The 13,748-nt window shown below is 44.6% G+C and overlaps 1 protein-coding gene across 1 annotated transcript; it reads right to left on the reverse strand.

Annotated features, from left to right (window-relative positions):
- Positions 1-8,240: 8,240 nt before the first annotated feature.
- Positions 8,241-8,990, reverse strand: LOC120845425. Its single transcript, XM_040217235.1, has one exon. The coding sequence runs from the start codon at positions 8,988-8,990 to the stop codon at positions 8,241-8,243; it is 750 nt and encodes a 249-aa protein (XP_040073169.1).
- Positions 8,991-13,748: the final 4,758 nt, after the last annotated feature.

Below are 13,748 nucleotides of genomic sequence, written 5' to 3' on the forward strand. Positions count from 1 at the left end.
TACTACATGAGCGTAGCGAATTACAGATTGAAAGAGGGAGTCATAAATTAACTTTTTAATATGAACAGGGAGCGTATGTCTGTACCTATTCAATATGCCAACAACCTTACAAAGTTTTTTATGGATATGTGTTACCTGGTTATTCCAGCACATCTGTTCTGAAAAAATAACACCAAGAGTCTTGACATTTTCAACACAGTCAATTTGGCATGATCCGAAAAGTAGATCATTTGTCAATCTGACACGCGATCCTGGACATTGAAACAATACAGCCTTTGTTTTCGCGGTATTAATTACAAGAGAGTTAGAATCTATCCACGTCTTTAGCTTTTCTAAAAAAACGTTCGCCTTAGATGCAAGCACATCTTCTCGAGTGTCAGTGAAAAATATGCTTGTATCATCAGCGTACATTATGAAGTTAACAGCGACTTCAATTTTTATGATGTCATTAACGTACACGATAAACAAAAGGGGTCCTAAAATACTTCCCTGGGGCACTCCTGATTAAATTTGCTGCGTGGATGATGTGTATGAGTTGATCTGAACGTACTGATTCCGGTACCGTAGATATGATTCAATGAGTGATAAACTAACACCCCGAATTCCGTAGCATTCTAATTTGTCTAAAAGAATTTTGTGATTTATCCGGTCAAATGCTTTACTGAAGTCTATAAATATTCCTAGGGTTAAGAGTTTACTTTCAAAATTTTCTAATATTATCTCCTTCTGGACAAGCAAAGCAGTTTCAGTAGACCTGTTCTTTCTGAAACCGAACTGACACTCCGCCAATAAAGAATGTTGCTCGAAGAAATGCATAAGACGCGAATATATGATTTTCCCGACGGGCTTTGAAAAAATAGGAAGAATAGAGATCGGCCGGTAATTGTTCATGTCATTTATGTCTCCAACTTTGTACAGGACTGCCACTTTCGCAATTTGCATTCTATTGGGAAATACGCCAGACGAGAGTATCAAATTATATAGGTGGGTTAGGCAGGGCAGTACGAGATCTATTACATATTTTATTGGTTGGATTAAGAGATCCTCACAGTCACGGCTTCGGCTATTGTTAATGTTAATGAGGGCGGAAAACACCTCGGCAGGATCTGTAGGATTCAGGAAGAGGGTTTCACGGTTAGTTTCTAAAATATTTGCTGCCGTACTGTCGTACGTGCTACTGCCTATGTTAACAAAATGATCATTAAATTTATTTGCGAGATCCTTGCCCGAAATTTCCGTGTCGTCAATTATCATAGTATTTGGTGCTCTATCTTCGGTTGGATTGCGCAGTAAACGGTTCAGGCGTTTCCACATAATTTCTGGGTTTCTTAAACTGGACGCGTCGAATAACGAAGCGTGATAAATGTGTTTAGCTCGCCTTAGTTCGGAATTGACGAAATTTCTGAATTTTTTAAATTGGAGTAATTTTTCTTTGTTTCTAGTTTTAATAAAAATGTCATAAAGAGAGTTCCTTTTTCTAATAAGTTTCAAAATACGTTTAGTCACCCAGGGCTTCCTAGACCTCTTATTAGGACGATACTCCTTATATGGAAATGAAGAACAGTAGGCATTCCTGAGCATGTTGCGTGATAACCTTTCTTTGGAGATTGAAATGCGCATCAGCTTTATGTCACCTCCTACCTCAAACATAGGGTGTTCGAGATGTTAATTCAACGCAATTTTTTATCCGTGAAGACATGTAATTGCTTAATCAGTCGCTGGATATTTGTTTAAGGTTTTATTTTTTTGCTAAATTTATTAGTGTTTTTTATTTATTTTTTTAATTTTGTCCGGTTCAGTCTGAATTATAGGCCGCGTTTTGCGGCTCAGCAAAGCGAGTTGCCTTCAGATTTTCAAAATCACATACAGCTGACAATACACCCGTGTCCTATGTTGGGGAGGCGGGTGGAAATTTCGGGGTTGAACCCTACCTCCCCCCCCCCCCCCCCCCCCTCTTTGGAAAGGTTTCCCGGCTGCGTCGCTAAATAGGCATAAGAGAAGAGGCACCATGCTTTTTGGCGTATAAACATATACACAAATCGAAGGAAGCGTGCATTTTGTATTTCGTGTGGAATTTACTAAGCATAACTATCAGTTTTGGGAAGACGCGTGTTAGTTATAGTCGGTGACAGGTGGTAGAAGCTCCTCCCATCTCTTTCCATATTTGTAGATCGAAAGATCAGGAGGGGTCGACCTCCTCCCCAGCGTTTATTTTTAACCTGTCACCGAACACGGTTTTTTTCTGCGTGGACGTTCAAACTCGCTACAGCTCGCAATGCATACAGCGTTCTAAATCAGTTGCTAACTTGTTCTGCGTGTGAAAACAGAAGAATCGTTCCCCCCGGAGGCATAGCTAGAGATTGTTCTCAGCGTGCGCGATCAGCACATTAAAAGAACTAAGCCAATTATATATAACATTGGTTAGCCACTGGCTAAGACAGGCCAATGTTGCCCAGCCTAAGTCAATCGATTACCAATGTCGGTAATTGATTGGCTTAAGCTGGCCAACATTGGCCTCTCTTAGCCAATCGATTACCAATGATGGCAACTCATTGGCTAACATAGACCAATGTTGGCCAGCCTAAGCCAATTGATTACCAATGTTCGTAACCAATTGGCTAAGACAGGACAATGTTGGCCAACTTAAGCCAACCAATTGCCAACGTTGCTAAGCCGTTGGATGAGGTTGGCCAATGTTGGCCAGTCTAAACCAATCGTTTGCCTACGTTGGTAAGCCATTGGCTGAGGTAGGCCAATGTTGGCCAGCCTAAGCCAATCGTTTACCAACGTTGGTGAGCCGTTGGTCAAATCAGGCCAACGTTGGCCAGTATATTCCAGTGTACCACAATTATTGGTTCTACGATGGCCACATTGGCCCGATATTGAACCATTGTTTGCCAATTAAATACCAATGTTGGCCCGACGTCGTGTGCTGTCTGGGGGACTATGCCCTTGCTCCACGGTACGTTCCAAAACGTGACTTCATAATTGAAATTGAAGAGAAACTCAGATTAAGTGCACGTTGTCACAGGGGTAAATCTCGCGAGAAGCCGCGTTGTCAGTGTTTTGAACAATGCGAAACCGGCCGGGTCAAATTTAGATCAACAAGAACGCATTGCTCTTAATGAGTTGAAGTCAGACAGCTCCACCATGATTTTAAAGGCCGACAAAGGAAAAGGAACCGTTGTGCTTGATAAGGATGACTACATGAAGAAGATGTATGAAGTTATAAATGACATTTTTTTTGTTAATTATAATGCAATTAAATGCAAAGGTGCAAGCGAGCTGCACAAGAAAGACGAAAGTAATCCCTGGAGAAGGGGAACAAGGGGGACAAAGGACAAACATAAATCTCCAAACACAGCTAGGTGACTGGTGAGCGACTGAAAAAATCCGCCTGGTCCGGGTATCGAACCCGGGACCGCTCCATTACAAGTGGAGCGCTCTACCAACTGAGCTAACCAGGGGTGAGACGTCAGTAGAGCAAACGGGTTTTATCAGCTGCCACCAGTCGAACACCAACAAGGGTGAAGCTTGCAATTTAAGGTTATAATTATAATGCAATTAAATGCAAAGGTGCAAGCGAGCTTGTCCAGCTCGCTTGCACCTTTGCATTTAATTGCATTATAATTATAACCCTCGCCTTGTCAAAGTCAAATTGGTGTCCTTTTAATTATAATTGCATTATAATTATAAGGAACCCAATTTGACTTTGACAAGGCGAAAGATAAAAGGTGGGAACCGAGGAAGCTGCTGGAATCTTGGTTCATCCAGAACGACAAACGCGGAAGTGATTCATCGCTGGTAAACAAGAACCGTGGCCCCCTGCCGGACGTGTACACAAACTTTATGCCTAAATAGCCGAACTTTTTTGTGCGACCTTCAGTAGAGCGCTCTCCGCTCTACTGAAGATGCCTCCCGCATGGGAGGCGAAACGTTTAATTAAATTGTTATTTTTGTTATGTCAAGCCGTTTTTCTTATTACATTTATCATGTCTTCGCCCGGCTTCTGGAGTATTTTTGCGCTCCTAATTTCACCGGCACGACAGCCATGGGAGGCCACTGCGAGCGAGTGGGGACAGAAATAATTGAGGCCTATCGGATGGCGACAAGCCCGAAAAACATAACCACCCCGTCCATTTCGCTCTCAAGAAAGGCGATTATCTTTCTGAGGCCCTCAATGGAAGCCGAACGCTGACAGACTAGGCAAGGCGACAAGGTCACCGGCAGAAGCGGCCTTTCCTTTTATTCGTTGTTGATTCCCCTTCGACCTTGCCTTTTGGAAATCCTCCCCACCTGCTTTTCTGTCTTCGTGTGGCTGTCAGCGAGCGCGACAGCCGCTTTAAGCAAATCAAAAGAGTGAAGCGAAACGCGTGACCCAGCGTGACCTCTCTACGTAGGACGCGTAGGACAAAAACGTTTGGACGAAAATTTTTCACGTGACTTTCTCTGTCACGCTGATGGGATCTCTGGGGCTGTCGTTTTCGCCGTTTGCCTAGTTATAGAAATAAGCGGGCCACGTAGGTCCGGTTTTCGAACTGCTCTTCAGTGTTCTGTTTCTTTCGTGCGTTGCAGACGCGGCTGTGTTTTTTCGTCGTAAACGGTCGGAATACGTCCATGCCAATTTTTCAGTAACAGCCATTTTTTGCACCGGAGTTCGTGGAATACTTGTGATGTGTTTGTTGGACACGCTTCGACAAAAACTGCTCTTCGCCGACGACGAGACGTCAGTCCTCGAATCCTCGAATATGTTTGTGGGGTGCCTGAGTTCGATTATGCATCTATCAAGGATTACATGATATCGCTCTTTTATTAGTAAGTGCACTGCAAGCATGATTCTGATTGTCGTCTTGCTTTCCTCTCAATCTCCGCGGTTTTCGTGTGATGAGTTTTGCTTGGCATGAGGACAGTGTTAATTGTATTTTATAATTTTTTTTTTTTTTTTTTTTTATAGTAGTAGGTTTTATTGTGCGTTGATCAAAGGTAAATACATTAGAAATATTACAGAAGGAGGTCCCAGAGTCAGAGACTGGAAAGGGACCTCCTGTTAATGGTAGCAATAATAATAAAACAAATTTACAGCAGTCAGAATAGAAAATAAATTATGACATGAATAAGTGAAACACAGAACTAATTGCATTGATATAAAATGAACAAAATAACAGTAAGTTAAACACTCATAATAATTATAAACTTATAAATAAAATAACACTGAATAAACAGAACAAGGTTATAACAGTTGGAATTGCAAATAAAATTTGAGAATAAGTGAAATGCAGTACTAATTACAATAATATGAGATACAAAACGGCAATTATCAAAAAGAGAGATACACAATGACGTCACGACAGCAATGTATGACTAAAAGGACTGAAGAAATGTGCGAAGTTTCTGCTTAAACACGTGAATTGATGGCGATTGCTTGATGGCTAAAGGTAATGAATTCCACACAGCCGTGGCTGAGAAGTTGGTGGTAAATTTACCATAGTTAGTCCTAGGCTTAGGCAATAACAAGTTATGATGAAATGCGAATCGAGTTATCTTATGCTGTGGAAACTGATTATCGTTAAGAAGTGTTAGAGCGAGTTTGCCGTTCACGAAATTATACACAAGTAACCCGAGGGTATGTTTATTTAAATTGCTAACAGATAAAATATTAAAAGCGCGGAAAAACCAAGAAATATCAGATGAAAAGTGACTAAAGGTGATGATACGAAATGCTTGATTTTGGACGTGCTGCAATGGAGACAAATGTGTGCGATAAGTATTTCCCCACGAAGATATGCAGTAGTTAAGATGACTATGTATAAATGCGTAGTAGAGGGAAATGAGCGTATCGATGTGGAAAAAGGCGCGTACTTTGATTAATGCTCTTATGCCGAATGCTGCTTTTCTAGTTAAGGAGTTAATATGCCTGTGGAATTTTAAATGAGTGTCTAATTCAACCCCAAGAAATACAACGTGGCTTGCAGCCGTCAATACATTAGAGTTTAAGTGAACCGATGGAAGCCCTGGAACGATTTTGTTGGTTGATGTGAAAATGACAAAAGTAGATTTAGAAGCGTTAATGTTCAGTATATTACGCCGACACCAGTCAGCAACATTGGCAGCGTCAGCGTTAATTTTGAGTAACAATGAGTCAAGGCTGTTATCGGAAGTAAAGATGGTAGTATCGTCAGCGTATAGTAAACAGTCAGAAAAATTAATGCACTGAGGAAGGTCGTTAATATATATTAGGAACAGCAGAGGTCCAAGAATGGAGCCCTGGGGGACGCCAATATTAGTTGTTCTAAAGTGGGAATAGGCACCAGAAATATAGACGACCTGTTGTCTGTCCTGTAAATAGTTGCTAATTAATGCTAGTGTGGGACCAGTTATACCAATAGCGTCTAGTTTTGCAAAAAGTATGTTATGGTTAATTGAATCAAAAGCTTTAGAAAGGTCAATAAATAAAGCACCAGCAAATTTACCGCAGTCTATGGCTCTTTTAATATCATCAGTTAAGGAAATTAGTGCCAGGTCAGTTGAAAAACCAGCCCTAAAACCAAACTGACGGGGCGACAGGACGTTAAATTTTGAGAGGTAGCATGTGAGACGTATAACAACTAGTTTTTCAATAATTTTGCTAAAGAACGAAAGAATTGCAATCGGACGATAGTTAGTTACAAGGCGCTTATCACCCTTCTTAAAAACAGGTATTAGCTTAGCTACTTTCAATACGCTAGGAAAAACGCCAGTTTTAAATACGAGATTTATAATGTAGGAAAGAACGTCACAGATTAAATGAGCTATTAGTTTAATATGAAAAGAATAAAAGTTGTCAAGACCAGCACTTGTTATTTTTAGGTTATGAATGACAGTGCGGACTTCAACAGGAGATACGGGAAAAAGAAAGAAGCTATGAGGTAAGCGCTGATAATGGTGGTCGTGAGGAATAAAAGGCTGAGGATGATCAGTGAAAAATGAGTCGCTAAAAGCGTTTGCAATGTCAGATGGGTTATTGTAGGTAACGTTGCCAAATTGAACAGAATTTATGGGGGCAGTCGTGGTCGTCCTGTTCAAGAACGAGTTTAGTATTTTCCATTGCTTTTTGACGTCGTTACCAGCACGGTGAACTTCATTCTCGTAAAACCTTCGTTTAGCATCTTTAAGCAGCCTAGCTAATGTATTACTATAATTTCGAAAACGAATCTTTAGCGGTAAGTTAAAGGGTTGTCTTTTAGTCTTTTTATATAGGTTATCTTTTTTTCGCAGGCACCTCAGCAGACTAAATGTCATCCAAGGGCTGTAAGGAGTCGACGTCTTCTTTTTACATGTGGTTATTGAAGAAGAAGCAGCCAGAGCCCTGGTAATAATGGCACTGAGCTCGTCAAAGGCAACCTCAGGATGAGTGACGTTAGTTACTGCTGACCAATCAGAGTTAGATATAAGCTCAACAAACAATGAAGTGTTTACTTTCTTCCTTGTTAGGCATACGTCGTTCTCATGGGAAACAAAATGCAATCGCACAAACACAGGGTAATGATCTGTGATAGAAACTTCGATAACGCCAGCGTCCGGAGATGTTAATAGATTAGACAGTGCGTGGTCAATTAGTGAAGCCTGTCCGCTGGCAGTGCACCTAGTTGGAGTGGTTATGAGACATTCGTAACCGTTGCCATTTAGACAGTTAATGTACTCATTATAACAAGAAGTGTTAGTATCGATTAGGTTAATATTAATGTCTCCCAAGATGATGACGTTTTTGCGTTCGATTGATAGTCTATGGAGCACTTCGCTAAGCGCTAAACAAAATTCACTAGTGGAGGATGATGGTGAGCGATAAATGCATCCAACAATAATGTTTTTTCCGTCTTGCGAAAAGAATGATTCATGGAATTCTGCCCAGACAGATTCACAGCTAGGCAGGTTAAGCGTTAGGTCATGTCGACGATGATAATGAAAACCAGAAGAGATAAATATAGCAGCCCCACCATGACTACTTCCAGCGCGATGGCAATATTCGGCTGAGTAAGAAGGAAAATCGTACAAGTTTTTATCGGATATACTCAGCCAAGTTTCGGTAAGGCAAATAATAGAGAACCGATGTCCAACAGAAGATAAAAAGTTAGTAATGTCATCGGTGTGCTTGCGCAAGCTGCGCGCGTTAAAATGAATCAGCGATCTGCAAGGTGAAGAAAAGTAATGTTCTAGTTCAGAAGATGAGACGAGCGATGCCATTATGAAAGTTTAAGAATAATTCAGGTGAAAATCGAAAGGTCTGAATCGGACGCTATGCGAAAGACGCGGCTAGCAGTATTTTGGCGAGCTTTGATATGGCAGTTATCAGTCCAAAGGAAGAGCCAACCTTTTTCCTTCTTCAGTGTTAGTGCCTTGGAAAATAACCGCTTGTTTTCAGGAGACAAATGTTCGTTAACGAAGACAGACTGCATATGTTGCCCCGAGAAACCCAGTGCGCGTGTGTTCAAACGCGCCTTGCGTGCCTTCTTGACAAACTCATTCTTTTTATCGCGGGAACAAAAGCGGGCGATGATGTTCTGCTGGCCATTTTTAGTTGGTACACGATGAACTATGTCTAGATCGGTGGGTGAGACGGGGCATTCGGCCTTTTCCCCAATTGCGGCCATTACGGCGACGCAATCCTCGCCTTGGGTGCAAGGCACCCCCTTGATTTCGACGTTGTTCAGTCGGGAGTATTGTTCGAGCTCTGCAACTCTTTTCCTCAGTGCCTCATTTTCGATTTTCAGGGCTTTGTTCGAGGTGAATAGTTCCATCTGTTGGCTACGCGCTTTCTCAACAACATCATTCAAAAGTTGAAGACTACCTGCCATTTCAGAAACCTCTTTTCTTATGCCACCCACATCTAGACCCGCATCCTGAAGCTTAACTTGCACTTTCACAACCAGCTGTTCAACAAGCTTATTCAGATTATCACTAAACCGTGCCTCCAAATCTTCAATTTTCTTATTCAACTCGGCACAAGTAGGCATCGTAAACACTCAAAAGATACAGGGGACACGGCAAACAAGAACAGTAAAATAGAACTCGCAGCAGCAGCAGCAGTGGTGAAGGAAAAACACTTGTCAACGTGAATAGCCACGTAGATATGACAATTCACTAACCTGGTGATAGTAGAAAACACACTTAGCAATGTGCTCTTGACCACAACCGCTGCTGCTACGAAGCCGGTGTTCCTCGAATGTTGATTTATAAGGCGATGGCAGAAGCCCACGCACGCGCAGACGTGATGGCTCGGATCCGTCGGGACGAGCTGCCTCGTAGCGCTGGAGAGCGGCTCAGGCACGTGGACGAAAAAGGGCTCGTACCGAAGATGACCACGCAGGCCGAGAACGATGAAACCTGGTGATAGTAGAAAACACACTTAGCAATGTGCTCTTGACCACAACCGCTGCTGCTACGAAGCCGGTGTTCCTCGAATGTTGATTTATAAGGCGATGGCAGAAGCCCACGCACGCGCAGACGTGATGGCTCGGATCCGTCGGGACGAGCTGCCTCGTAGCGCTGGAGAGCGGCTCAGGCACGTGGACGAAAAAGGGCTCGTACCGAAGATGACCACGCAGGCCGAGAACGATGAAACCTGGTGATAGTAGAAAACACACTTAGCAATGTGCTCTTGACCACAACCGCTGCTTTTCTTTTGCTTTTCTTTTTACAGAGAAGTGTGACCTTTGTAAATACGTTGAGAATACACTGTGTACAATGATAGTCGTTTAATAAACTTCTGGGAGCGATCGAAAACATTTTTTTTTGTCCGTATAAGTGGTTGGATAGGCAACAAATGACATGCAACGTACAGATACTTGCACGACGTTCGGCCAATACGGGGCAGACGCATCGTAGAGTTTTCGCACAATATTGCGCGAACGCAAGGCCGGGGCGAAACAGCTGTACGGCAATACCTGCCGGGTATCAAGCAGTGGTGCAAAACTGGACAGTTGAGCGATATTGGAACCGACTTTCGGCCGGCACTGGCACGATACTGCATATTATTGCCGTGCTGCTTGGGAACGGAGGTGATGACATCTTACCATCGTGTTTCCAACGCTTATTTAATTCATTTCTCTTCTGGGACGCGTGAAAGAGCACTTCTGTGACACACCAGAGATATTCGAAACTTGGGCTGGCCTCTCGGCTTTCTTTGCCACTTTTGGCACTTATTTGGCACTTCAGTGGGTAGCCAGAGAAAAGCGAAACTTCGGCATGCCCCGAATCGACAAATTAAGATTTACTGCGGCAGTTATGGCTCAAGTCTGGCACTTACATTAACTGTGGCGGTCCAGAGAAAAGCCAAACTTGGCGAGGCCGAAATACCGAAATTAGGCGTTGCTTTGGTAGTTATGGCTCAAGTATGGCACACTTCGGCACTCCTGTGGCGTACCAGAGAAATGCCAAAATTTGGCGTGTCCGAAATACCCAAATTAGGCGTTGCTCTGGCAGTTATGGCTGAATTATGGCACCAACTTTGGCGCTCTCCTGGCGGACCAGAGAAACGCCAAACCTTGGCACGTCCCAAATACCGAAATTAGGCGTTGCTCTGGCAGCTATGGCTGAAGTATGGCACCAACTTTGGCGCTCCTCTGGCGGACCAGAGAAACGCCAAACCTTGGCACGTCCCAAATGCCGAGATTAGGCGTTGCTCTGGCAGTTATGGCTGAAGTATGGCACCAACTTTGGCGCTCCTCTGGCGGACCAGAGAAACGCCGAACCTTGGCGTGCCCCGAATTCCCAGATTAGGATTTACTATGGCAGTTATAGCTCAAGTCTGGCACCAACTTTGGCGCTCCTCTGGCGGACCCGAGAAAAGCCAAACTTTGGCACGTCCCAAATACCGAAATTAGGCGTTACTCTGGCAGCTATGGCTGAAGTATGGCACCAACTTTGGCGCTCCTCTGGCGGACCAGAGAAATGCCAAACCTTGGCACGTCCCAAATACCGAAATTAGGCGTTGCTCTGGCAGTTATGGCTGAAGTATGGCACCAACTTTGGCGCTCCTCTGGTGGACCAGAGAAACGCCAAACCTTCGCATGCCCCGCATTCCCAGAGTAGGATTTACTATGGCAGTTATGGCTCAAGTCTGGCACCAACTTTGGCGCTCCTCTGGCGGACCCGAGAAAAGCCAAACTTTGGCACGTCCCAAATACCGAAATTAGGCGTTACTCTGGCAGCTATGGCTGAAGTATGGCACCAACTTTGGCGCTCCCCTGGCTAACCAGAGAAACGCCAAACCTTGGCACGTCCCAAATACCGAAATTAGGCGTTACTCTGGCAGTTATGGCTGAAGTATGGCACCAACTTTGGCGCTCCTCTGGCGGACCAGAGAAACGCCAAACCTTGGCACTCCCAAATACCGAAATTAGGCGTTACTCTGGCAGCTATGGCTGAAGTATGGCACCAACTTTGGCGCTCCTATGGCGGGCCAGAGAAACGCGAAACCTTGGCACGTTCCAAAAACCGAAATTAGGCGTTACTCTGGCAGCTATGGCTGAAGTATGGCACCAACTTTGGCGCTCCTCTGGCGGACCAGAGAAACGCCAAACCTTGGCACGTCCCAAATACCGAAATTAGGCATTACTCTGGCAGTTATGGCTGAAGTCTGGCACCAACCTTGGCGCTCCTCTGGCGGACCCGAGAAAAGCCAAACTTTGGCACGTCCCAAATACCGAAATTAGGCGTTACTCTGGCAGCTATGGCTGAAGTATGGCACCAACTTTGGCGCTCCTCTGGCGGACCAGAGAAACGCCAAACCTTGGCACGTCCCAAATACCGAAATTAGGCGTTACTCTGGCAGCTATGGCTGAAGTATGGCACCAACTTTGGCGCTCCTCTGGCGGACCAGAGAAACGCCAAACCTTGGCACGTCCCAAATACCGAAATTAGGCGTTACTCTGGCAGTTATGGCTGAAGTATGGCACCAACTTTGGCGCTCCTCTGGCGGACCAGAGAAACGCCAAACCTTGGCATGCCCCGCATTCCCAGAGTAGGATTTACTATGGCAGTTATGGCTCAAGTCTGGCACCAACTTTGGCGCTCCTCTGGCGGACCCGAGAAAAGCCAAACTTTGGCACGTCCCAAATACCGAAATTAGGCGTTACTCTGGCAGCTATGGCTGAAGTATGGCACCAACTTTGGCGCTCCTCTGGCGGACCAGAGAAATGCCAAACCTTGGCACGTCCCAAATACCGAAATTAGGCGTTGCTCTGGCAGTTATGGCTGAAGTATGGCACCAACTTTGGCGCTCCTCTGGCGGACCAGAGAAACGCCAAACCTTGGCATGCCCTAGGATCGCCCAACTAAGGCTATAGTTAGGCACCGTACTTTGGCACTGATGAGTGCCATGGTGCAGATATCTAACTGCGCCAAAGTTGGGCCCTTATGTCTGCCAGACCTTTGCCCAAGTTGGGCATTCCCCTGGCGTGCTACCTGGGTCGGTGCTTATGAGACGCACGAACTCGTGCTATAGAGAACAATTCCTCGTGCGAATAAAGCAATGGTCGGAGCAACGGGCTCGTAACCGCACCGCCTAAAGTGGTGGTCGTTCTTAAATTAAATAGAAGGCAACCAACGTGTATGCTCTCAAAATAAACAACTAACTGTGTGGACAAGACTCTAGACAATTGGGGACGAGATCGAACAGTCACGCCTCTAGCGATACGCTTCAGCTGTGGGGACAACAAACCGAATTTTCTTGTTTGTTTTTTGGTCAAAGATATCGCAAATGACGATTCGATGGCCTTCCCTCGCTCGACCAAAGCACTGGTCAGACCGAAGCGCTCGTGCACAGCCCGTGCTAGGCGACCTTCAATTGGATTGTTGTCCTGCGTTAGTAAACATCGGGCTGTGGGGACAACAAGCGCAATAAAGCGCACTCTATAGGAAGTATTCACTGGCGGCCATAGCTGTGTGCGCGACTGCTGAGCGCGTGCTGATGGAGAGCTTTTTGGGACGTGCATTCCAAACCATCAAGATTGCCGGTCTTAGCAACCTATTGATATGGGCTCGTTCTGAGCATGCGCTCTAGACAGCCCAAACAAATATGGCGTCCAGTGAATACTCCTTATAGTTCAATCTCCTGCCCAATATTTCCGATCCCCTCCCCATAGTAAAATTCACGAGACGCTCTCACTCTTCAGTAACTATTTCCAAACCAGTTCATTCATGCTATAACGAGTCGTAAAAATTGATCAGCCTTGCTCTTCCGAACGATACTAATACGAACTCCGAGTAGGATAAATTTAAATACGTTTCAAAGCACACTGCCGAGATAAAGCCGCCCATATTGTCTCTAAAACAGCAATTGCAACATGACGAATCACGGAATTAATTCGAGATATTTAGCACGTCTTAGTCCAGCGGTACTCAAACTGTGGTCCGCGGCCACGGTTGAAGGGATCCCAGCTGATTCGAGGATCACCCTCTATATGTGTCCATGTGAGTAAAAAAAGCGGCGCACAGACACAACAACTAAAGGGAAGAAAACAAATGCAAATTTAATAACTCGAGCAAAATAAGCGAAACTGCACTGGTTGAATGCACAGACCGTAGATTCAAATAAAGACTTCTCAAGTACAAACACTGTGGGAAAGTTGCCTTGCTGCGTGCCCAACCCGGCGGAACAACACGGAGCCAGGATTTCGGAAAACGTGAAGCTACATTTATTAGTAAATTGTAAACATGAAGTTAGTATTAACAAGGTCGTTGGTCGACACCGCCGCAGCGTGTACCTTTCG

The sequence above is a fragment of the Ixodes scapularis genome, unplaced genomic scaffold (assembly GCF_016920785.2).
Source record: "Ixodes scapularis isolate PalLabHiFi unplaced genomic scaffold, ASM1692078v2 ptg001158l_1___fragment_5__unscaffolded, whole genome shotgun sequence".
Taxonomy (NCBI): domain Eukaryota; kingdom Metazoa; phylum Arthropoda; class Arachnida; order Ixodida; family Ixodidae; genus Ixodes; species Ixodes scapularis.